Source organism: Vipera berus (assembly GCF_964194415.1).
Source record: "Vipera berus genome assembly, chromosome: 6".
Taxonomy (NCBI): Eukaryota; Metazoa; Chordata; class Lepidosauria; order Squamata; family Viperidae; genus Vipera; species Vipera berus.
Genome location: NC_138208.1, coordinates 43,374,228 through 43,398,290, shown reverse-complemented (window position 1 = coordinate 43,398,290; position 24,063 = coordinate 43,374,228). Strand labels below are relative to the sequence as shown.

The following is a 24,063-nucleotide window of genomic DNA, read 5'->3' as shown; positions in this document are numbered from 1 at the left end:
AGAGCTTTATACAGATATTTAAGAGAAACAAACACTAACAAAAATTCTTACCCTAACTATATCAGGATTACTGTTGGAACCCTTTAGTCTAAAATCTGCTTTTATCCCAACTTTTAAAATAACAAGTTAAGATACTGATGCTGAAGTCAAAACTGGTGTTCAAATAGCTGATATGTTTGGCTCAGCTTTATATTAAACTGAACTAAAGGGAGTGTTGAATATGCTTATGGAAAAGTTGCCCAGATCTTTGCTTTAACTTCTTAAGGGCATTTAGTTACCTCTTACTGAGATACTGCATTGGCCCATTCACCTACTCCCCTGATAGTGAATCATCACATCTAGAAAGAAATTTGTATATATTGTTACAGATATGTTAGGTTTAAAATCCTGGTTTTGTTTCCATGAACAAGGAAGGAGATTTACTGGTGTTGCCTGTGACTTCACCTGTAGTCATCAACATAGAAAGCAGTAGTAGCCTAGATATGTATCTGAAGCATAACAGTTTGAGGATGTGTATGCTGATCATTTTTCTGAATGTATTATTCTTTTCATTCCTTTATAAGAGACCAATTGCATCCTCTTGGCATGTATTGCAGATGAACAAGAGAGCTCAGGAGCAATTATTTATACTGTTGAGCTCAAGAGATATGGAGGACCTCTTGGGATCACTATTTCTGGTACTGAAGAGCCTTTTGATCCTATTATCATTTCGAGTCTTACTAAAGGTGGATTAGCTGAAAGGTAAATTGACATAAAAGTATTTGTAATATTCAAGTGTAAGGGGTTGTTCAACCTGTGTAATATTTTTTTTAATCCCATTTATATCCCGCCCCTCTCCGAAGACTCAGGGCGGCTTACAATCTAAAGCACAAATCAATGTGCTTAGCAATAGCCTTCATTCTATGTATATGCCTGCTTATTAGGGCTTTCGCCCCCCCCCCAGCAGCATTATTACAAAGTCAGCTTAATTGCCCCCAACAATCTGGGTCCTCATTTTACCTACCTCGGAAGGATGGAAGGCTGAGTCAACTTTGAGCCTGATGGGATACGAACCTGCACTAATTGCAGGCAGCTGGTGTTACTTAAGGAGGCATTAGCCCACTGCTCCATCAATATTTCTTAGGAGTATATAGATTTTTTTACAAGTATATAATTTCCTTTGATATAGATTATGAGATGAAGATGGTGGTGATAATGGTGATGACAACAATGATGATTTTTGGAACATGACCACTGTTACCATAAATCATTAGAGATCCATCAGTAGTAAAAGAGCTTGACTAGGAGTAAGAAAACCCAGACTCTAGCCACATGACTTTGAGCCAGTCACTCTCTCTCAACTCAAAAACAGTATCAGACTCTATGTCAGATTCTGTATAGACTGCCCGAAGAAACAAGTATCTTGCTGAGTTGACAAAAGAAAAGGAAACTAAATCACACTAGCCCCATTCGTTCTCTCTCTCTCTACAGACACATGCACACACACATACACACACACACACACACACACACACACACACACACACACACACACAAATATATAGATATGTGCCTTTCTGTCCTGGCAAACCATCCTTGTTTCTACCACATCCATAAATCACATCATGTCTTTTGTTCTTTACATATTTCAATTCTTCCTTTTTAAGATGTTTTATCAACTCCATCTAACATGACTTTCTCAGTTTTCCCCTTTTCTCATGGCCAATTTATTTCTCTTTCAAATATTTTAGTGATTTGGCCCTTGTTCATTTTTTCTATATCATCCATTCATTCTTAATCCTATTTCTTCTTTCTACCCTATTTAAGTACTCTATTCCAACTGTATTCAGCTTATATTTATGTTTCTATCCTGTAATTTACCTCCAAATAAAAAAGTGGGCCAAAGTTGTCTTTTATACAGCCATTCTCCTACATTTAACAAACATTTTACATAAATTCATCTACTTGCTATATATCTTTTCATAATTTTAGGTAAAATGCAATTTTTCATTATCCAAATAAATGGATAATTTATTTCCGCTGTTTATTAATTTTCAGATTCATAATTCTTCTTGCATCATATAATATACACAATATTCTCTGCAAATCACTTTAATTCTCAGGTAAATATTACATTATCTGTATACAAAAGTACATAAGTATGCAGTCATTCATGGTCCTATACACTACAAACATTTCTTATACATTCATCCATAAATACATTATACAACCAAGATGATGTATGATAGTCTTGTTATGTATATAGATGTATATAGTTGGGTGATCATATTAGCAGTGGCCACTGACACCACCAGGTGGTGCTATACTGCAACAGGATTGGCTGGCTCGCGGACAGCAGGAAATTCAGTTAAAGGGATTGGCCTGGGGTGTACCTGGCCAGGTATATAAGGGATCAGGCAGCCCCTTTGTTCGAGTTCAGTCTGACCACAATAAAGAGCTGATATGCTGCACTTATCTGCCTGGCGTCTTTCCATGCGGTCCACGCGGTCCAAAACCCACTACACAATAGTCTTGTCTTATTCTGTCTTCAGTAGTGAACCATTACTAAGCATTCGGTTCTACAAATTCATTACTTGCATCATACACTGCTCTTACTGGATTCAACCACTAATCTTCAATTACTCACGCAAACCATTTCATATGTCAAGCCTAATTCACATTATTATACCCTGTCTTAAAATAAACAAATATACAATATAATTTCTCACATTTATATTTTTCTACCAAACAGCAAAAATCTGTTCTGCACATCTTCTGCCCGCTTAAGACCACGCTGCACTTCCAAAATCTTGTCCACTGTCATCTCTCATATGCATTCAATGAGAATTCTGCTAAACATGTTCTAGGCACACTTAAACTTATCTTCCAGTGGTTTTTGCATTCACTCTTGCTGCTTTATTTTGAAGAGTAACAGTAGCATTCTTCCTATCTTTTAGGATCTAAATGTTCTCTCAGCGACTCCATAAGCAAGCCACTTCTATGTTACAACATTTATTCGGATACACTATCTACACCTGCACCTGCAAAATGGAAAGGATGACATTTTCACACTGGAGAGTGTACTCCATATTAAATCACTCATAAGAATAAATAATGCATAATACTACCCTGATTATTACTACTAATTCTCTCTGTGTCCATGACATCAACAAATGGGTTATAACTATTCCTTCCATGCTAACACATATCTTGAAGTAAAAAAGTTACATCCTTTAATATTATGTAATGATGCTCGTTAATGTTTTTTGTTTAGGTGGAAAAATAAAGTAAAGTAACTGTTAATATTATTATTGCTATTTGCTTTTGACTGCAAAAAAATCTATCAAGTTATTTTCTTAACTGGAGGTATAAAACAATACACTCAATAAATGTGCAACTTTAATTTACTTATTACTTTGAAAGAAACTGAGCTCTTTGCTGGTGCGAAGATAGCTGGTGCTATGTTGGCTATCAGCTTACAGTCATAATGACAAGATCTTTAAAATTAAAATTAAGGTTACCACACACACACATTTTAAAATAAAAGCAGGGGGGAAATATGTTTTTCTTAAATTATTGCTCAGATTGTTTTTCATGTTTTATTTAACTCATGTTTCAGGACAGGTGCAATTCATATCGGAGATCGAATCTTAGCAATAAATAGTAACAGTCTGAAAGGGAAACCTTTGAGTGAAGCCATTCATTTGTTACAGATGGCAGGAGAGACAGTGACCTTGAAAATAAAAAAGCAGACAGATGGTGAGTGTGTCAAGTATTTCACCGATGTCTTTTCTGCCATATCAGGAATGTGTTGTGCGTATATTCATGAAAGTGACATTTGCCCGTAGTATCTATTAGAAGTTTAGGACTGTAGAAATAAATCCATGCTATAAAAAAATAGAGATGTGGTGATTTAAAAAAGCGTATTTATTGCAAAGGACAGTAACAGCAATGAGATTGAGTTGCTCAAAAACTAATCCCATTTATTGTTTAAAATTTCGTGTAATACTCAACATTGGAAAGCAGTGGTCCTACTCATTTGGATACCCAGTTAGTTTTCAATACAATGGTTCATGAAGAACGTGGGAGAAAAGAAAGGGGTACAATGATGGAATAAGGTTAAGGGCATCTAAATATATAGTGCACGTTCAACCTAGAAAGAAGAAAAAAAGTAAAAGAATAAGTTATTTTTCTAAGCCCTGTTAAAAACAAGGAAAGTGGGGTCCATTTGGGGAACTGCAGAAGGCCCTATCCCCCAGAAAGCACAAAGAAAATTGGAGTAACTAATTGCCCAGAACCTCAATCTGTCTACTGGGCCCAAAATCCACAATAAAGTTAATCAAGATAAGCCTTTTCCAGTATTTACTAAATTATAAAATAGTGAATAATAAAGGAAAGTAAAATATTTCAACTATTTATTTAGAAGTTGTAAGAACTAAAAACAGGATATCAGTCAGTAAAGAATATAGAAAAATGTTTCTGATTAATAAATTGATCTAAACAATGGACTTGCTTGTTGCTATCTTAGTCCCCAATATTTATCTAATTTACTAACTTTCCAAACTGTCTCAACAGATATTTGAGCATGTTGCTTACACTGATTTCACCCATCTTTCTATTTTATTCTGCTTGTACCATGCTTTTTTTAAAGAGTACAAGCATCTACTAACAAGAGTAGATATAATTAAACTATTAATATTTAGAAATCTCTGAGGCTCAAGGAAAACTTGTAGTTTATTCAGTGTTCCCGCTGACTTTTTTAATGTGTATTTTGTAGTATTATTATTCTACAAACTTAATATCCAAACTTCAGTTATCTAGTGGTGCTAGGCACCTAGATGCATTCATTATGCTACACTAACTTTTGGTTCTGTGAATGGTTGCTTTTGATACACAGATATTAATTATAGATATTAGTTATTGTGAGCTCTAATAACATTTGTTGTTCAGATTGATTAAAATGGGTAGTATAATAACTATGTGTTTCTGTGTAGCTGCTGCAGATATTATATGTGTGCATTGTGTGCCTGTGTGCATGCATGTGTGTGTACACACACACACACACATATACATACACACACACACACACACACACGCATACGCATATCCATATATATATATATATATATATATATATATATATATATATATATATATATATATATATATATATATATATATATATATATATATATTTGTTTTCGTAGATTCTCGCGGGTGTCTGTATGTGTAGGTCTAGAGTCTCGGGTTTCTTCCCGCGTTCCTTTCATCTTCAGAAAGTTGTGGCGACGTTTCGACGAAATCCCATCCGTCATCATCAGGCCGGAGTATTCCTCCTGCTGCTTTCAGGAGCAATGCGTAGTATTCTTGCTCTTCGTACTTCTAACTTTTCGTAAGTCCTGGTTAGTTGGTAGATGTCCTCCCCGTAGAGGTATGATATTTGTTTTCGTAGATTCTCGCGGGTGTCTGTATGTGTAGGTCTAGAGTCTCGGGTTTCTTCCCGCGTTCCTTTCATCTTCAGAAAGTTGTGGCGACGTTTCGACGAAATCCCATCCGTCATCATCAGGCCGGAGTATTCCTCCTGCTGCTTTCAGGAGCAATGCGTAGTATTCTTGCTCTTCGTACTTCTAACTTTTCGTAAGTCCTGGTTAGTTGGTAGATGTCCTCCCCGTAGAGGTATGATATTTGTTTTCGTAGATTCTCGCGGGTGTCTGTATGTAACCAGGACTTACGAAAAGTTAGAAGTACGAAGAGCAAGAATACTACGCATTGCTCCTGAAAGCAGCAGGAGGAATACTCCGGCCTGATGATGACGGATGGGATTTCGTCGAAACGTCGCCACAACTTTCTGAAGATGAAAGGAACGCGGGAAGAAACCCGAGACTCTAGACCTACACATACAGACACCCGCGAGAATCTACGAAAACAAATATCATACCTCTACGGGGAGGACATCTACCAACTAACCAGGACTTACGAAAAGTTAGAAGTACGAAGAGCAAGAATACTACGCATTGCTCCTGAAAGCAGCAGGAGGAATACTCCGGCCTGATGATGACGGATGGGATTTCGTCGAAACGTCGCCACAACTTTCTGAAGATGAAAGGAACGCGGAAAGAAACCCGAGACTCTAGACCTACACATACAGACACCCGCGAGAATCTACGAAAACAAATATCATACCTCTACGGGGAGGACATCTACCAACTAACCAGGACTTACGAAAAGTTAGAAGTACGAAGAGCAAGAATACTACGCATTGCTCCTGAAAGCAGCAGGAGGAATACTCCGGCCTGATGATGACGGATGGGATTTCGTCGAAACGTCGCCACAACTTTCTGAAGATGAAAGGAACGCGGGAAGAAACCCGAGACTCTAGACCTACATATATATATATATATATATATATATATATATATATATATATATATATATATTCAGAAATTAATGTGCGGAAAGGATGAGTGTACATCCATATAAACATTTCAGCAACACTTCCCAAAATGAAATAATACACTTTTTTGTCCTTAGCAATGTATCTCCTTCCCTTTTAAAAATTCTTGCTTTGCTAAAGGAATTGATTACTGCAGACTAAGCTGCAGGATCAACCAATATGGAAACAGGTTCCTCCTGTATTATACCTCCTTTTTGTACACATACAAAGAAAATAAGACTGTTTAAAGCAGGGGTCCCCAACCCCCAGTCCATGGACCAGTAGTGGCTTGCAGCAAAGCCCATCCGTGGGATGCAGGCAGCACACAAAACCACACCCCCTCTGGTCCACAGAAAAACCTGCCTCCATGGAACTAGTCCCTGGTGCCCAAAAGGTTGGGGAGCTCTGGTTTAAAGCATTTGAAAGAAGTTCCTTATCGTGGCTGGCCATACATATATATGTGGAGACTGTTAACAGAAACTCTGAAGCCACTGCATAAGCCTTGTTAAAGTTCTAGCTGCTTTAATGGTTCCAAAAGAGTTGTTTTGCTTGTGCTCCCAAGCACTGTGATATATCTTATTTGAATGTTATACAAATCTGTAAGATACTTGATTCCATCAAGCCAACTGTCAGTCATAAAGGGAGAGGGCCTTTCCATTGTTCGATAGATATAATTAATGTGGAAGAGATCTTTTTGTCTAAGCTTTCTATTGGAAAAATTGCTTTCTATGCACTTAAGTTGAATGTATATTTAAATTTAAATTTATAATAAATGTATAACACTTCTTTCTATCAGCATCAAGTCCAAAGAAATTTTCTGCCTCTGATCATACAAATGAATTAAGTGATGCTGAAGATGATACAGCCACCACACAAAAACCAGGCAAGCTATCTGAAATCTATTCCACGACTGTCCCAAGTGTAGACAGTGCTGTAGAATCATGGGATGGCTCTGGAATGGATAACAGTTATGGAAGCCAAGGTAGGGATGATTTGTTTATTCTGATGTACTTAGTATGGGAACAACAGAAGTGAAGCTATTAAACCTTCTTGCTATGTTTGAGAGGCAAACTCACCTTTTAATTGTCTTGTGGAAATCTCATTTAAACCGCACAGTTTTAATGTGCTACTTCTTGCATTCAGCTAACCAGGTTTTAAACAAATATCAATGTATAAAGAGCCTTCTGCTGGTTTTACTAATGTTTCAGTGACTAGTACATAGCTCATCCATAGCTAAACAGGTTTATCCTTCAGGCTTAGATTAATATAAGATGCAGAACACATTGAAGGTATTCTTTGATATGAATATCTGACGCCCATTTATTGTTCTTTTTTAACCTGACTAGTAAAGATTTATTGTAAACTGCCAAAGGGAAGCATAAAAAAAATCATTGCTTTGTTGCCCTTTTATTTCTCCTTTATCCCTTTGTCATTAAGATGTCAAGAGGCTTTCTAAGTAAGAACAATTTTCAACAACAGCAGCAAGATACTTTAAAAGAAAAAAATATACTTAGCATTTAGGATTTAACCATTGTAATTTAAATCTTAAACATAATTTTGAAAAAAGAAATGCAGAACTTAAAAGTCTTGGTTTGAAAATGTACAAACATTGTAATGTTTTAGATGGAAATTCAAACCACTATATAATAACTTTAAGTATATTAAGATAACAAATGTCAAATGGTTGATGGGGGGGGGGGAAATTACTGCTTTTTAGCGTCACACATTTCTTTCCATTATTTGTTTAAAGCAGCATCAAATTGAGCTGTTCCTTGTAAAACTGAACGTATAATTTTTTTGAGGCCAAATCCCCAATTTTGTATAAATATATTAATAGATTTTATTTTTTTTATTTGGGTAGAAATTATGTTGCTTTCAAAAAATATGTTTATAGGTGTGATTTACAAATACAAAGCCATGGTGGCGCAGTGGTTAGAATGCAATATTGCAGGCTAATTCTGCTGACTGCCAGCAGTTCAGCATTTTGAGTCTCGCCAGCTCAAGGTCGATTCAGCTTTTCATCCTTCCAAGGTTGGTAAAATGAGGGCCCAGATTGCTGGCAGCAATATGCTGACTCTGTAAACCACTTAGAGAGGCTGTGAAGTACTAAGAAGCTGTATATACAGTAAATCTAAATGCTAAGTGCTATGTTTAAACATATTTAATTTAATAAGATTATCACTGATAAACTGAACTTGCAAAAGAGTCTGTCTTACATTTAATTTTTAAATATGTAGTTAGGAAATGAATATAGCAGTACCTATCTTAAAACCCTGGTTTTGAAATACTAGAATCACAAACACATGACCATGTGGATGGTGTAATAGCCAGAACTTTGGGCATAGGTATCAGATGTTTGTGATTGGTAAGCAAGGGCTACCTGTACATGTATGTATGATTGTGTCTCTGTGTGTCTCTGTGTGTATCATATATACACAGAAAAAATATTAATTTGATCAGAAATAATTAAAAGTCCTATATTTAAAGGATTTGAACTTGGGGCCAGCAAAATAGCAGAAACATCTCTGAATGATGTGATATAACCCTCATGCTGAACATCATTCAGGCAAAACACTTCTAGGAAGAGAAATGTAATGAAATGTAATTCTAATTTATTTATTTATTTTATTTATTTTAATTCCATTTATATCCCGCCCTTCTCGGAAGACTCAGGGCGGCTTACAAACTTAGCAGTAGCCTTCATTCTATGTATATGCCTGCTTATTAGGGCTTTCACACAACCCCCAAGCGGCATTATTACAAAGTCAGCTTAATTGCCCCCAACAATCTGGGTCCTCATTTTACCTACCTGAATAGGAATAGGAATAACAGGAACAATACAATAACAAAGAACTTGGAAACTACAGAAAAAAGAAGTTACTTGGGGAATGAAGGGTCTATTAGAGCAAACAGACATAGTACCATAAACTCTCTGTATACTGTATTTTGTTCAAGCTGCCTAGAAGTAAATAAATAAAGTGTACGTCTCTGGCTATTCTGTACAGTAATAAACCACATAAATAGATCAAGGTAGACAATCCTCAATCTATTTGTTTTGTCGTAGTACCTAGAAATTGCAAGATAGATTACTTTTGGCAGGACAATCTTTTCCTTTTTAAAAAAATAAGAAATGAGAAGAAGTGGCCTTTAAGAGGCAAACCTCTCCCATCCTTAAACCACTAGCACCACTAGGACTTAAAATTATATTTTGAGCCATTCCAGAAGGGTATTTTAAGTGTAGAAACTGAGATGGTTTCTCTCTCAGAGATTTTCCACTCAGGGAAGGAAAGGGAACAGAAGGGAAGGGAAGGTCCCCACCACTTCTGGTAATATTGCCCTCTGGTCGAGTGGTTTGTGGTTCCCATAAAGGTTCCCCATACTTTCTATATGATGAATAGATTTCAAATAGCATTGATTTCTTAGTATATTGCATATGATATGCAGAAATGAGAGCAATCAACATAGCCTTAAATAGAAGCATATCATGTTGTTCGTGATAAGATTGTTTTTAAGAATATAACATAATTTCAGTTTGCCCTTCCAAGACAGTTCAGGCATATTACCACAAGTTATATGCCTGATACTTATAATCCACATATATTTGGTACAATAAATAATGGCTTAAATCATACAATAGATGGAGGAATACATTTCACATTGCATTTTTTTTATTTTACATAGTCACCTGTAATCAACGTATGGTTACTTTTTTAGGTCCCAATTATCAGGCTTCAGGATACAACTTCAATACCTTTGAATGGAGAGGTCCAAAACAAAAGGGTAGTTTGTCTCCTCTGAATAGGCCCCGAATCAACTCCTTCCATGATACAGGGTTAAGTGATGATGGTTGGGATAAACCAATAGCAAGTAGGTAAGTTTTGTGCTACATATTCAATTATTTACTGCACGTAGTAGCACATTCTTTTATTGGTGTACCTTTTAGGACTGTTCAAAACTTCAGATATGGAGGCATGTAGGTGCTTTTGAGCAGGGACCTGTTTGCAACTCTTTAAACTGAAATTGGCACCATCCGTAGAACAGGTGTATCCACTTCAAAGAGTTTCAGGCAGATGCAACATTTGCCTTCCCCAAAAGCACCTTTTTTGTCTCTGAAACTAAAGTACTGAACAGACCTATCACAGATTGCCAAGTACTTCAAATGCTGAATTGCCAGTTTGTACTCAAGTTGCTGTGATATATTGACAATTCATGCTATATGAGATTAGTAATATTCAAGGCATGTTGTGAGGCTGAAGGCAAGCCATGTGCAGTTGGTGAACATTTGTGTGTAATAGTTTAGGTCAGGGGTCTTCAAACCTGGCCCTTTTATGACGTGTGGACTTCAAGTCCCAGAATTCCTCAGCCAGCATGCCTGGCTGAGGAATTCTGGGAGTTGAAGTCCACAAGTCATAAAAGGGCCAAGTTTGAAGACCCCTGGTTTAGGTCATTAACTATTGATATTAATTCAAAACTGAAAGAGCTCCAGATACTGAAGGAAGCTTTAGTTTCCGTCTCCTGTCTTCCTTATATTTGACGGATCATTCTCAGATTCATTCTTCAGGACTTAGTAGGTTTCACTGTGATTTCCACATAAATCAGTAAATATGATACTGTGGTATCATACTATGAAGAAGGTCTGCTGCCTTTAACACTATACCAAAGTGGCTTTCTATATGACAGTGATAGAAGGATTTACGATTCAAGGTCCTGAACCAACCCCAATATCTAACATTTTGTAATGCAGCCCCTTCCACCAGGAAATTTTCTCCTTGCTAAGGTTCCTTCTGACATAACATCAACTGAAAATTAAGCCCTGCTGAGGAAAAAAAGTATCAAGAGTGATTTAGTACTTTTCTCCATATGATTTGGGTATTCTGCCATAGATTAGATAGGGAACTAGGAGATCAGCCATAATGGACTTAATTCTCACTAACAGAGATGACATGATAGAAGGTGTTGAAGCCACAGGAACCTTTGGGGGGAAGTGATCATGCAATATTAGAATTCAACATTATGCAAGCACAAGCAATAGAACATAGTCAAACTAGAGTCTTAGACTTTAAGAGAACTAATTTCAATAAACTTAAAGAGAGCTTGGGAAGAATTCCATGGATGAGAATCCTCAAGGGGAAAACAACTCAAGAAGCTTGGGAAATTTTAAAAAGTGAGATTATAAAAACCTAGTCTAGCACAATACCAAATGAAGAAGAAAAATAACAGCTCTCAAAAGAAACCAGCAATTTACAATTTACCTTAAAAAGGAGGAGTAGAGAGTAGGTTGGAATTGTCCAACATTATTGGAGCAAGTGATGTCTTCTTCAGAAGGTAAGAAACCAATGCCTCTGAGACAGAAGATACCATCCTGTATCTATGCAAATCACTAAGTTAGCATCTCATATCTAATTACCGTATTTTCCGGCGTATAAGATGACTTTTTAACCCATGAAAATCATCTCAAAAGTTGGGGAGTCGTCTTATACGCCCAGTCGTCTTATACGCCGGAAAATCAGCGAGCCCGGGAAGGCACACCCTCCCCTCTCACTGTGGAGGAAGCAGAGCAGGCTGGCGTCTGGCGGGAGCCGGCAGGGCAGTCCTGCGCATGCGCACGCTCCCCAGCTGTTAAGGAGCACTCCTTAGCAGCTGGGGAGCGCGCGCGTGCTCAGGACTGCCCTGCCGGCTCCCCCCCGACGCTCTTCCCTCTTAAGGCAGCATCGCTCCCCGGCTCCTAAGGAGTCCTCAGGGATGCTGCCTCAAGAGGGAAGAGCGTCGGGTCCTGCCGGCTCCCGCCCGACGCTCTTCCCTCTTGAGGCAGCATCGCTCCCCGGCTCCTAAGGAGTCCTCGGGGATGCTGCCTCAAGAGGGAAGAGCGTCGGGTCCTGCCGGCTCCCGCCCGACGCTCTTCCCTCTTGAGGCAGCATCGCTCCCCGGCTCCTAAGGAGTCCTCGGGGATGCTGCCTCAAGAGGGAAGAGCGTCGAGTCCTGCCGGCTCCCACCCGACGCTCTTCCCTCTTGAGGCAGCATCCCCGAGGACTCCTTAGGAGCCGGGGAGTGATGCTGCCTCAAGAGGGAAGAGCATCAGGCGGGAGCCAGCAGGGCAATCCTGCACACGCGCGCACTGCCCGGCTGCTAAGGAGTGCTCCTTAACAGCTGGGGAGCGTGCGCGTGCGCAGGACTGCCCTGCCGGCTCCCACCAGACACCAGCCTGCCCTGCTTCCTCCACAGTGAGAGGGGAGCGCGTGCCTTCCCGGGCCCGCTGATTTTCCGGCGTATAAGACGAAAAATCTTGAAAATCATCTCAAAAGTTGGGTCGTCTTATACGCCCAATCGTCTTATATGCCGGAAAATACGGTATAGTCACATCCTCAGCCACCTGGAGGACAGATGGAGCATGGAACTAGCCTACAGGTGAAGGAAATCATACTACAAGGAACCCTGTTTATTTTCTGAAAAACTGCAAATTGAAATGAAATAAATCCCAAATAATTTTGCAAGATGATGTTCACCTCCCTAGATACCTTTACATAGCCTGCCTAATGGAGTCCAAGTTTGAGCATATTTATTTATTTATTCATTCTACTTTGCTTTTATGCTGCTGATTCCTAAAGAGAACCAGAACAGCTAATAGTGTCAACATAGAATAAAACAATAATCCCCAATCTCAAATGTATATAAAAAGTGAAAAAATAAAAAAAGATTTTTAAAGTAGATAATATAAGTATCATTGGACTGCAGACCCCACCTTCAGTAATAATACACCCTCTTCCTATGCCAGGCAAAACAGGTGAGTTTTCAATATTTTTCTGAAGCCAAAGAGACAATGCTGATTAGGACTCTGTCCAGAGGGTTTCCAAAGAATAGGAGTAGCTAGTGAAAATGTCCACTTCAGATGTTTGTTGAACTCTAAACCTTAGTCTGGGGCTGTGTTGGGCCTTACAGGTGACAACCAGCCCTGTAAATCACACTTTGAAGCGGACTGACAAGTTCTCAAATTCACCCATCACAGCCCAGATTTCTACTTTCTGTACTAAGTGCAGTTTTCAAATGCTCTTTAAGGGCACTTCCTTTTAATAATACCAACAGGAAGTATATGGGACATGAGTGACTCTGCACAAAGTTTCTAGTCCAGAATGATCATAATTGGCACACAAGATATAGATATGCAAAAGGCATTCTAGCTGGGGTGCTAGGAGAAAGCCCAAATACAGACATCCATACTCAGAATCAACAATAGAATTTCCCTGGAATTGTTAGATCCATGAACCCAAAGCCACACAGATTTGGAGGGATTTCATTGGAGTCTGTTTTTCTCCATCCAAAACCTGATAACGTCCATGCTTTGAATCAGCACTTCTAGCATAGCATCTCTGCCCAGGATGAAGATGTAAAGCAGGTTATAATCCATATATTGATCACACCAAGCCTCATACCTGGAGGATGATCTCTCCCAGAATTTCCTGTAGCTGTTAAAAAGGAATGGACAGAGAGAACTATGAGGCACTCCACAAAGTAGAAGTCTCATGGCAGATCTCTCTTCTCTTCTCCCACTACCACCAACTTCTACTTCAGGATTCAAGCAACCAATACAAAACAATGCCTCCCACTCCAATCCTTTGGAGATGGTCCAGAAGAATACCAAGCTCTGTGATACTAAATGCTATGAGAAGTCAAGGAGGAGCAAGAAAGTTATACTCGATGATCTTAGCCTTTCCAATGATCATCCAGAAGTGCAAAAAATGCTGTTGCCATTCTGTAACCTGGCCTGAAACCTGACTTCCAAGAGTCCAAACATTCTACTTTCTGTAGTGCTTTCTGAACTTGCAGGACCACCACTTTCTCCACAATTCTTCCTCAAAGGAAGGTTTAAAGAACTTAATAGATTGAATGACAGATGCTTGAGTAGGAGATGTAGCATTCCTGACTCAATTAAGCATTGCTTAATGGCTTTGTATCTTTCCTTTGCATCTTCATAATTTTCTGCATGCTTCTAACTCCACAATTTATAGCAGGTAGAATGAAAAAAATGCTAAGAATAAAAAACAATGAAAGTGACTTCCCAAAGAAAAGCAGACTAGAGGCTTGTTATTTTTGGAGAGCTGATAATTATCTGTCTTGCAAGATATTGTTACTATATCTATATGAGACGGATGAGATTTCGTTGAAACGTTGCCCTGATACCTCCAATTCTACGTGGGAAAAAACCGTTTCGACGAAATCTCATCCGTCATCCTCAGGCTGGTGACTTCAGCTTTGTTCTTCTGGGAGAAGTGTGTATAATATATTTCACATTAGTATAATTAGAGACAGAAAGAGAGAGAGAAACAGAGAAGGAGAGACTTTCAGTACAATGATTTTTAAAAATCAACATCAGTTTGAGTCAAGTCAGCACAGACCGGATATAAATTCATATACCAGTCACTCCACAGCCCAGTTCATCAGCTGTGTCTCCTCTGCCTTGTTATATAGCTCCCCCCAACAAAAAATCCTTGTTGTTACTATGCATTCCAAGCATTTCCTGTGAAGTTCATTGTGATGTTCTCTATAACTTTAGCAAACCTTTCTCTGAATTCAGTTTTACAGGTGTCCCTGAGCCTGACCAGGAGGAAAACTTCTGGTCCCAAGCACTGGAGGATTTGGAAACTTGTGGACAGTCAGGAATTCTGAGGGAATTAGAGGTAGAAGCAATCTACTCCTTCATAACAGACTAATTTCTTTTTTCAATTAACACTCATTTTTGTTGGGTTTTCCCCTCCTTTTTTCTAAGTTTGCATTAATCTCACAAAATCATTTTAAAGCTTTAACCCCTCTCCACAGGACAAGGTTGACAGGCGTCTGTATTTGAGAAACATGGCTCTCTTGGTACTTACCCTTTAGTGTTTATATTTTTGCTTGCATAGCTCCCTTTGCTAACCCTCAATCAAGCAATTACCTTCCATGGATCTGCTGCTGAAATTTGTGTGAGCAAAAGCTTCTCATGTGCTACTTCTGGCTGCATTTATTTGCAGGCTTACTTTGCCTTAACAGCAAACATCCCATTCTTTTCTAGCTGCTTTTATAAAAGTTTTCCTGGCATGTATCTCTTGCAACAGAACTGAATTTGAATTATAGGGAACATAAATGAAAACAAAATTTCCACGCATTTTTACAATTAGATTCACCACATGAACTAATATAGCTATAAAAGATTTATATATTCAGTGGGGAGGGGGTTGCTGTTGCAATCTGTAACTGTTACATATGCCATATTAACTTTGCACTCAGTTATTTTACTTCAAAAACAGAGTAACCAGATACTTTTTTAAAAACTTGGCCATATAGGTAGTGCTCAACTTACAGCCACAACTGAGCCCAAAATTTCTGTTGCTAAGCAAGACATTTTTTAAATGGGCTTTGCCCCATTTTACTTCTTTCTTGCCACAGTTGTTAAATGAATCACTGCAGTTGTTAAGTTAGTAATACAGTTGCTAAGTCAATCTGGCTTCCCAATTGACTTTGCTTATCAGAAGGTCGCAAAAGGTGATCACATGACCCCAGGAAGCTGTAACCATCATAAATATGAATCATTTGCCAAGTGTCTGAATTTTGATCATGTGACCACGGGGATGCTGCAACAGTTGTAAGTGTGAAAAATGGTCATAAGTCAATTTTTTCAGTGTCTTTGTAACTTTGAATGGTCACTAAATGAACTGTTGTAAGTTGACAACTACCTTAATTCCTTAATTACAACAAAAATTAATATTCTTAGTTTATTTCTTCAGGAGGATGAGTCTGCAAGAATTTTCTTTTATGTTCTTTTAAATTCCCAGTGTTGCAAAATTGTAAGATTTCTGTTTTCATCTTTATGTCATATGGAAATCACAAAGTGATCACAATGAATGTGAATGGCATTGACAAGATAAAAATCATGCTACTCAAGTTGACTGCATAGCCTCAGATCCGTAGCTTCCATATTGTATGCCTGTTATTTAATGTGGATATGTTATATATTTAATTGACATTCTGAATATTTGGAAGACATGGCTTGTCACTTTGGTTTAGTTCAGCCTAAGGCATGTGGCTCAAGCTTCTCTTATGGATTTTTTCCTAAGAGCACAGCAAATGGATATGGAAATAGAATGAATATTTCAATAGTTTGAGAATTTTTCATTTAAGAAGCCTTTTAAAAAGTGAAATTAATTCGGTATATGTATTATCTTTTGCAAATTAATTGTTTCCTATCAGTCTAACCTTAACTTTCATTCTTGTCAAAGTAAATCTAATGTTTTTTAAAATTATTATTTTCGTAGTAAGGAAAAATGCTTAAACAATGTCAGAAACTAAAACATTTTTAAAAGAAAATAATTTAAACCCTAAATTTATTGCTTTATTACAAATAGAGGAAATACTGGAAATAAAAATACATCTTCATATATGCAATGAGAACATTGGTTGCTAAATACAATAAAACAATATATAATGGAAATGTAGCACGTGTGAAAATTTTAGTGAGTGGTTTAGCACTGAGCAGGGAGTAAGACCAAGGTCTGCAATGTCTTCTTGGTTGTTAATGAATTAATGAATATATTTAAAAGTCATGTTTGTGACTTTTAAATATAGGATGAGTGTTGGTTGTACATAACCAATGCTGTGTTGTAGATTGAAAACTCAAATGATTTGGGTTCATAGCTCTGAAAATTAAAATATTGAAAAGCAAAATAGTTGTGTTTGTTGGAGAAATGGGGTGAATGATTGCAAATTAGATGTAAATAGGGCAAATAGACAAACATGTACTTTGCCAGAAGGTTTACCTTGGGAATTATATGGGAATTATATACAAACATAAGTTTACAAATGCTGTTGGAAAGCTAATGAATAATATGTTATGTATTGCGATAGCCAAAGGTTTGCAAAAGGAAAAAAAGTTGAAGTGTGATTCCGTCCACTTTGCTATGTTGAAATGAGAGTTGGTATATCAGGTGAAACATAAAAATAATTTAAATGAAGTGTGAATGGTGATTCTGCCAATGTCTTGTATGGTGGTCTGAAGGCTATGGAGTAGGAACAGGCTAAACCCTGCCAAAACTGAGAAGTTGTGAGGTTTTGGACACACACACACACATCCCAAACTGGAGATAGTTCATATTTAATCTTATTTGGAATGACAAACCACCACAACCATCACCGCCCAAAGAACTGGTGCACAATTTTGGGATCTTCTTGGACTCACAGTTACTGTTCAAGGAGCAGGTGGCAATGAGACAAAAAAGGCCTATCTTTAGAATCATTTCCTCTGTTGCATGGAAGAGGAGGTCCTTCAGAAAGTCACTTGTGGTTTGATTGTCTTGTGCAGGCATGTCAAACTTGTGACATCACGTGACATCATGTGACATATCGCGACTTTTTCCCTATTGCCGGCAATGGAGTGGGTGCGGTTTCGGCATGACGCATCTGGCCTGAGGGCCAGGAGTTTGACATGCCTGGTCTTGTGTATGGCCTACCATAAAGTGTTCTACATAATGCTGCCCTTGAAATCTACTTAGGAGCTGCAGCTGATCCAGAATGCAACAGCAATTATCTGTAAGCCTTATTAGGCCCGTGTAATGTTTTTTTATCCTTGAGTTACTCTAGTTACCAGAATTCTTTCTGGTGCAATTCAAAGATTAGTTATTGTCTATGACAGGGGTCTTCAAACTTGGCCCTTTGATGCTTGGCTGAGGAATTCTGGGAGTTGAAGTCCACAAGTCATCAAAGGGCCAAGTTTGAAGACCTCTGGTCTATGAAGCCTTCATGAAATAAGACCTAATTATGTAACACCATCTTCTGTAGCTGTTGCCAAGCCTATACAATTGGGCAAAGTGAGCACTGGGATTCATTATATGCCATCAACTTGATGGGACATAAGAAATTCTCTGCTGTAGTACTTAAGAAGCATGTATGGTAAAACAAATGAATGGGTGCTCAAGAAATGTGACCTGAATACAAAAATTAATGCACTGTGTAGAACAAGCAAGTAGCTGGTTAGAGAGACTGAGAGGATCAAATTGCCAAGCAAATATATGAAGGAAATGTGTATGGATCAGGGAAAAAGAAAAGATTGAGAAAATCGTGGTTGGATATAGTTAGTAAGATCCTTAAAAGAGGAAGATTTTTTTAAAAAGTAACAAGACTATATGAAATAGTATGTGTGTGTTGGTGTAAACTAGATCCAGCTATATTTCCTTTTACTTTTCTTAAATCATGACTTCTTTTCTTTGCCTTACTATGTCTTACTCTGCTTCTGCTACTGTGTGTAATTTTGGTTACTCCAAAAGGGGAGTACATCATGATATGTGTCTACCTCTCTCCCCCCCTCTGTGTGTGTGTGTGTGTGTGTGTGTGTGTGTGTGTGTGTGTGTGTTTCATTGTAGTCCTATTATGAATTAAAGGCAGGGCTTTATCTGGAAAAGTTCCACTAAATACTTCTAATAAAACTTCATATACTTTTATACTGATCCACTGCGGAATCTCAGGGATCTTCCCCAATTTGCCAATCAGATTGTTCATCTATTCTCCAAGCCATTTGCTTGCCCTGAGCAACCATATTTTGACAATAACAGCAGAAAAATATGCTATTTTCATTAGGAATATATCTTCCTCATTATGTTATGTATTATATTTTTACAACCTGTTTATTAATGCTGCAGGCTACAATTATGTCAGGGAGCACAGTGAGCCTGAATCATGATAACTCTCAAGTTCGCAGCCATTTAGGAAGACAAGCCAGCTTTCAGGAAAGAAGTACTTCGAGGCCACATTATAGCCAGACCACTCGAAGCAACACATTGCCTTCAGACGTGGGGAGGAAGTCCATAGCCCTTAGGAAAATGAAGCAAGAGATGAAAGAAATCATGTCCCCAACTCCTGTGGAGTTACACAAGGTAGTGACTTTTCAATTTCACCTTCTGGCTAAGCTCTGCATTATGAAGTATTGCAAAGAAACTGCTCACCTAATGGTACCCTGCAAATGCTGCAAAAAAGGGTTACAATGTCAATCACAAACATCACATCCATTGTAATGGATAGATTTTGCTGGAAATGTAACCTGCTTTTGAATATTTTATATTGATGAAAGGTCATGTATATGTCATCCACTCAAGTAACTGAATATTAAGAAAATCAAAAAGCTTTTCTACATATTATCATGTTTTGACATTTTTTGTGTGTGAGTAACCTGGAATTATTAGATGAAATGGGTAGCTCTATCAAATAGATATAGTCCTTGACTTACAACTCCAATTGAGCCTAAAATTTCTGTTGCTGAGTGAGACAGTCATTAAGTGAGCTTTGCCCCATTTTATAGTCTTTCTTGCTGCAGTTGTTAAGTGAATCACTGTAGTTGTAAAGTTAATAAAATGGTTGTTAAGTGAATCTGGCTTCCCCATTGACTTTGCTTGTCAGAGGGTTGCAAAAGAGGATCACATGACCCCAGGACAACTGCAATTTGTCATAAATATGAAACAGTTGCCAAGCAGCTGAATTTTTATCACATGGCTATGGGCATGCTGCAATGGTTGTAAATGTGAAAAATGGCCACTTTTTTCAGTGATAACTTCAAATGGTCACTAAATGATCTGTTATAAGTCAAGGACTACAGATAGATAGATAGATAGAGACAGACAGACAGACAGATAGATGCAGGTTTATCCCACTAAATGTAAATATGGATGTATTTCACTCCATATAATTCTCTAGCAAGGTCACATAATTGTTTGTAATGAAACATGCAAAATAAAATAAAGAGAAATTGGTTAGTTGAGTAAACATGTTGATCTCATATTTGATTTAAGGGTTGAACATGGAGGTGGAAGTTTGCAACCTTACCCCTGTCTCTTTCTCCCCCCACCTACCCAAAATAATTTTCCTTCCCAGGACACACAGATTAATGATGGGAAAAAGAGAAAGAGGGAGGGAGGAGAGAGAAAGAGAGAGAGAGACTAACTGGTCTGATTTTTTTCTTCTGTGAAGTAAAGCAGTACAACATAGAGCAATGCCACACTTTCAATTCTGTAATAAATGTTCTGGGTGAATAATAGTTTTTATGCTACTACTCTGTATTCAGCTTAGGCTAACCATAAGAATATATCCAGTATAATCAAAGGGCATAATAAATTAGCATTCATTACCAATACCAAGAGAGCCTTGGTGGAGCAGTGGGCTAATGCCTCCTTAAGTAACACCAGCTGCCTGCAATTAGTGCAGGTTCGCATCCCACCAGGCTCATGGTTGACTCAGCCTTCCATCCTTCCGAGGTAGGTAAAATGAGGACCCAGATTGTTGGGGGCAATAAGCTGACTTTGTAATAATGCTGCTTGGGGTGTGTGTGAAAGCCCTAACAAGCAGGCATATACATAGAATGAAGGCTACTGCTAAGCTTGTAAGCCGCCCTGAGTCTTCGGAGAAGGGCGGGATATAAATGTAATAAAAATAAATAAATAAAATAAAATATTCAGTATTTTATTTGTTTGCCAATGTGCTGCTTCAGCATATATACTCCCCATTCTTAAATTCCCACAGAGATACTTCAGCTAAATAAATAAATGGATAAACATACAAACAATGAAATTGATTTAAATGCTCTGACATTCATATTATTTTAACTCCAGCTAAACTCAGCATACAACCAAATATTTATTCATTTATGTTTTATATTTCTGATCTGCACACCTCCATCAAAGAGTTACAATTCCTAAGGGAAAGATATTAGTGCTTGTCTTCAAAGTGTGAAGGAACTATCCAAAATACATATTTTGAATCTCTAGTCAAAAAGAATATGGAAGAGAATATACTTAGAGTTAGATAAAATTTCATTTTTATATTTTTACCCATTTTTCCTTCTAAAAATGGTGGTAATGAAACTTTTTATAATTGCTAGATTCTTTGACTTTTATGTTAGAGTAGAATTATTGCAGTATATTATTCCAACCATCAAAATTATCACAAAGATGCCTATTGGTATCCCTCCATGGAGATGTAGGAAGAGGTGAGTTTTCATCATATATAGCTGCTTCTTTTCTTGCAATAAGGTAGAAAAACGTCTGTTAATCATAACTTCCTGTTATAGTTAAGCCAGGAAATTATAGCTATCTTTTAAACAAACCAAATTTTGTTTAAAATTGAACTTAATTTATGATTCCAGTTTGTTCCAGATCTGATAAACCCTGATTTCATCCATAGCAGGAGACTGTACTTAAAGGAAGATTTCCCACCCTATTGCAATGTAGCAAAGTAAATGATTGCTTGTGCTGATATAAGATGGTGGTAACAGAGACTCCACAACAAAGCAATGATACCAGCTATCTTTTTCTTGAAAATATGATTCTCATAGACTCATAAGGTCTCCAGGAGATGGCTGCCTGGCTTTCACTTTTACTCATCCTGTGAAAGACAGCCTACTTCTTCTTTCAATAATTGGTTCCATCATCAAATTGCTGCAACTTGCCAGGATGTGTTTTTTTCTTCCTAGCATAGTGTTGGAATATGTTTTCTTGTAACTTACATCCATTATTCTGTGATCTGAACTCTGGAAGAAAAAAATAGGATTTTATTTTCTTCCACATTGTATCTTTTCAGCTATTTAAAGGGTACAATCATATCAACTCTCAGTTATATTTCTTTAGGGATAAATATATTGAACTCTTTTTATTGTATCACTAAGATTTTTTTTGGTCTAATGATCCTTTTCTGAACCTTTTCTATTTTTGTCGATGCTTCTTAAAAGTATGATGCCCGGGACACAATGCTCTAGGTGGAGTACAGCTAAATAGAATATAATGGAATACTTCTAATGATTTAAAAATTATACTTTTGTTGATGTGTTTTCCTTTTATAGCCACATCACATCTTTGTAATAAAGAGTGTGCAATAATCTACTATTCCAAGACATTTTCACAAGTAGTGTTGCCAAGATCTGTCAATTATATATCTGTGTAGAATTTTATGTTTCTGTATTAGTTTCATTGATATTTTCAGCTCATCTCTATAATATATTAATATGATTTTGAATCTTATTCCAGAGTATTAACGATCTCCTATTTCTTACCATCTACAAAATGAATGAAAATGTTGGAGAATAGAATTCAGGATAAATCTTCTCCTACTCCTTCAATTCTCTACTCCAGTTATATGAGAAATATGCTGAAATTGTACTTTGAGTCAGCCATGCATTTGCTGACTTGTAGTATGTCAGCTGTTTTGCAACGTATTATGCTTATGGTACTCCCCCAATCTACCAAGGAAGTTATCTGATTTCAAAAATGATATAAGATTAATTTGCAAAGATTTGTTCTCTTTTAAAACTTACTAAATTAAAGTAAAGTAACTTATAATCTTGGTATGATCTTCCCTCAGTATTCTAGATCTTGGTGCAAAAAAGGTTTTTCATTAATATTATTTTTTCATTAATATAATGAAAAGGGGCAAGGAAAGGAAATGAGTGGGAAATGCCAGAAAGAAACTATTGCTCATGCTTACCCTATGAGAAAATGTGGGAAGATTAGGCAGAAAAGCTGAATTTTTAACAAAGTCATGAGGAATTTCCTTATCCCTTGACAGATAACTTTATACAAGGATTCTAATATGGAGGACTTTGGATTCAGTGTCTCTGATGGCTTATTGGAAAAAGGTGTATATGTTAAAAATATCCGGCCAGATGGACCTGGAGATGTAGGTGGTTTGAAGCCATATGACAGACTACTACAGGTAGTGTGAAACATTATATAATTTTGAACTCAGTTAAGGGTTTATGTTAAGCAGACATTTAAGCAGTTAAGCTCAACATTCAGGCATTTGAGGATATTCTATATGAAATTGTGCAAATGGAGTTCTGCTTTCTCATTCGCTTATTTTGTAACCCAAATAAGGGGGAATGTACTTTGGAAAATTCCATTCTATCCATGAATAGGATAGATACCAGTGTCATTAAATATCTGAGAGAAAGGTGCTTTTTTGTGCAATATAAAAATAGATAAAGTAATTAACCTACGAGTTGAGTGGTGTTAGTCGATGAATAGAAGGAAGTGAAGGAAGAAGTGAGAAGGAGATATATATGTGACTGTAAATGTAGTTACTTAAAAGTGGGATTCCTTTGCAGATTAATTTGAAGATTAGCTATAGTTTAGGTGGAACTGTTTTCTAATGAATTTTAATCCCATTTGGAATACCTGCATAGGACTCACTTCTCTTTTCTTTCCTTACTAATTTTCAGTTTCTCTTGCCTCATCTGCACTTTGTTCTGTTTCCCCTTTCTCTTATAGACCCTTCCCAATACAGCTATCCTTACCCTGCATCCTGTCTCTATCCTATTTTTCCTTTATTTTTCTGCTTTCTGCTAAAGGAAAGAGGAGATTGCTACAATGTATGTGTAGTTTTCTGTGAGAAAACTGTGTGTGAAAGAGAATAGCTGATAAATGCAGATAGAGAGAATTCTCCAAATGAAGTTTCTTATTTTAGGCAGTTCAACTTAAATAATTCAAATATATATGGCAGTTTTTCTAAAACATCAGGAGCCCTTATGCAGTGGAAGTATATGAATGCTGGAAATGAGTGAGTGGATTGATCAATTAATTAAGTAATTAATTAATGACTAAGGTAGAAAAAATGATCATTTCATAGGATTTTTACTCTTTGTTGTTGTTTAC

The 24,063-nt window shown here is 37.3% G+C and overlaps 1 protein-coding gene across 11 annotated transcripts in view; it reads left to right on the top strand.

Moving 5' to 3' along the window:
• Nucleotides 1–24,063, top strand: part of GRIP1 (glutamate receptor interacting protein 1) — a 351,911-nt gene that overhangs the window by 325,750 nt on the left and 2,098 nt on the right. For 7 of the 11 annotated variants that reach the window (XM_081331019.1, XM_081331022.1, XM_081331028.1 and 4 more), the window contains 7 exons: nucleotides 564–741; nucleotides 3,599–3,738; nucleotides 7,209–7,394; nucleotides 10,127–10,283; nucleotides 14,982–15,084; nucleotides 19,072–19,305; nucleotides 22,979–23,125. In XM_081331019.1, the coding sequence (XP_081187145.1) occupies nucleotides 564–741; nucleotides 3,599–3,738; nucleotides 7,209–7,394; nucleotides 10,127–10,283; nucleotides 14,982–15,084; nucleotides 19,072–19,305; nucleotides 22,979–23,125 (1,145 nt within the window). Of the gene's footprint in view, nucleotides 1–563; nucleotides 742–3,598; nucleotides 3,739–7,208; nucleotides 7,395–10,126; nucleotides 10,284–14,981; nucleotides 15,085–19,071; nucleotides 19,306–22,978; nucleotides 23,126–24,063 lie in introns of those variants that run through there. The other 4 variants (XM_081331027.1, XM_081331026.1, XM_081331021.1 and 1 more) reach the window with 2 other exon arrangements.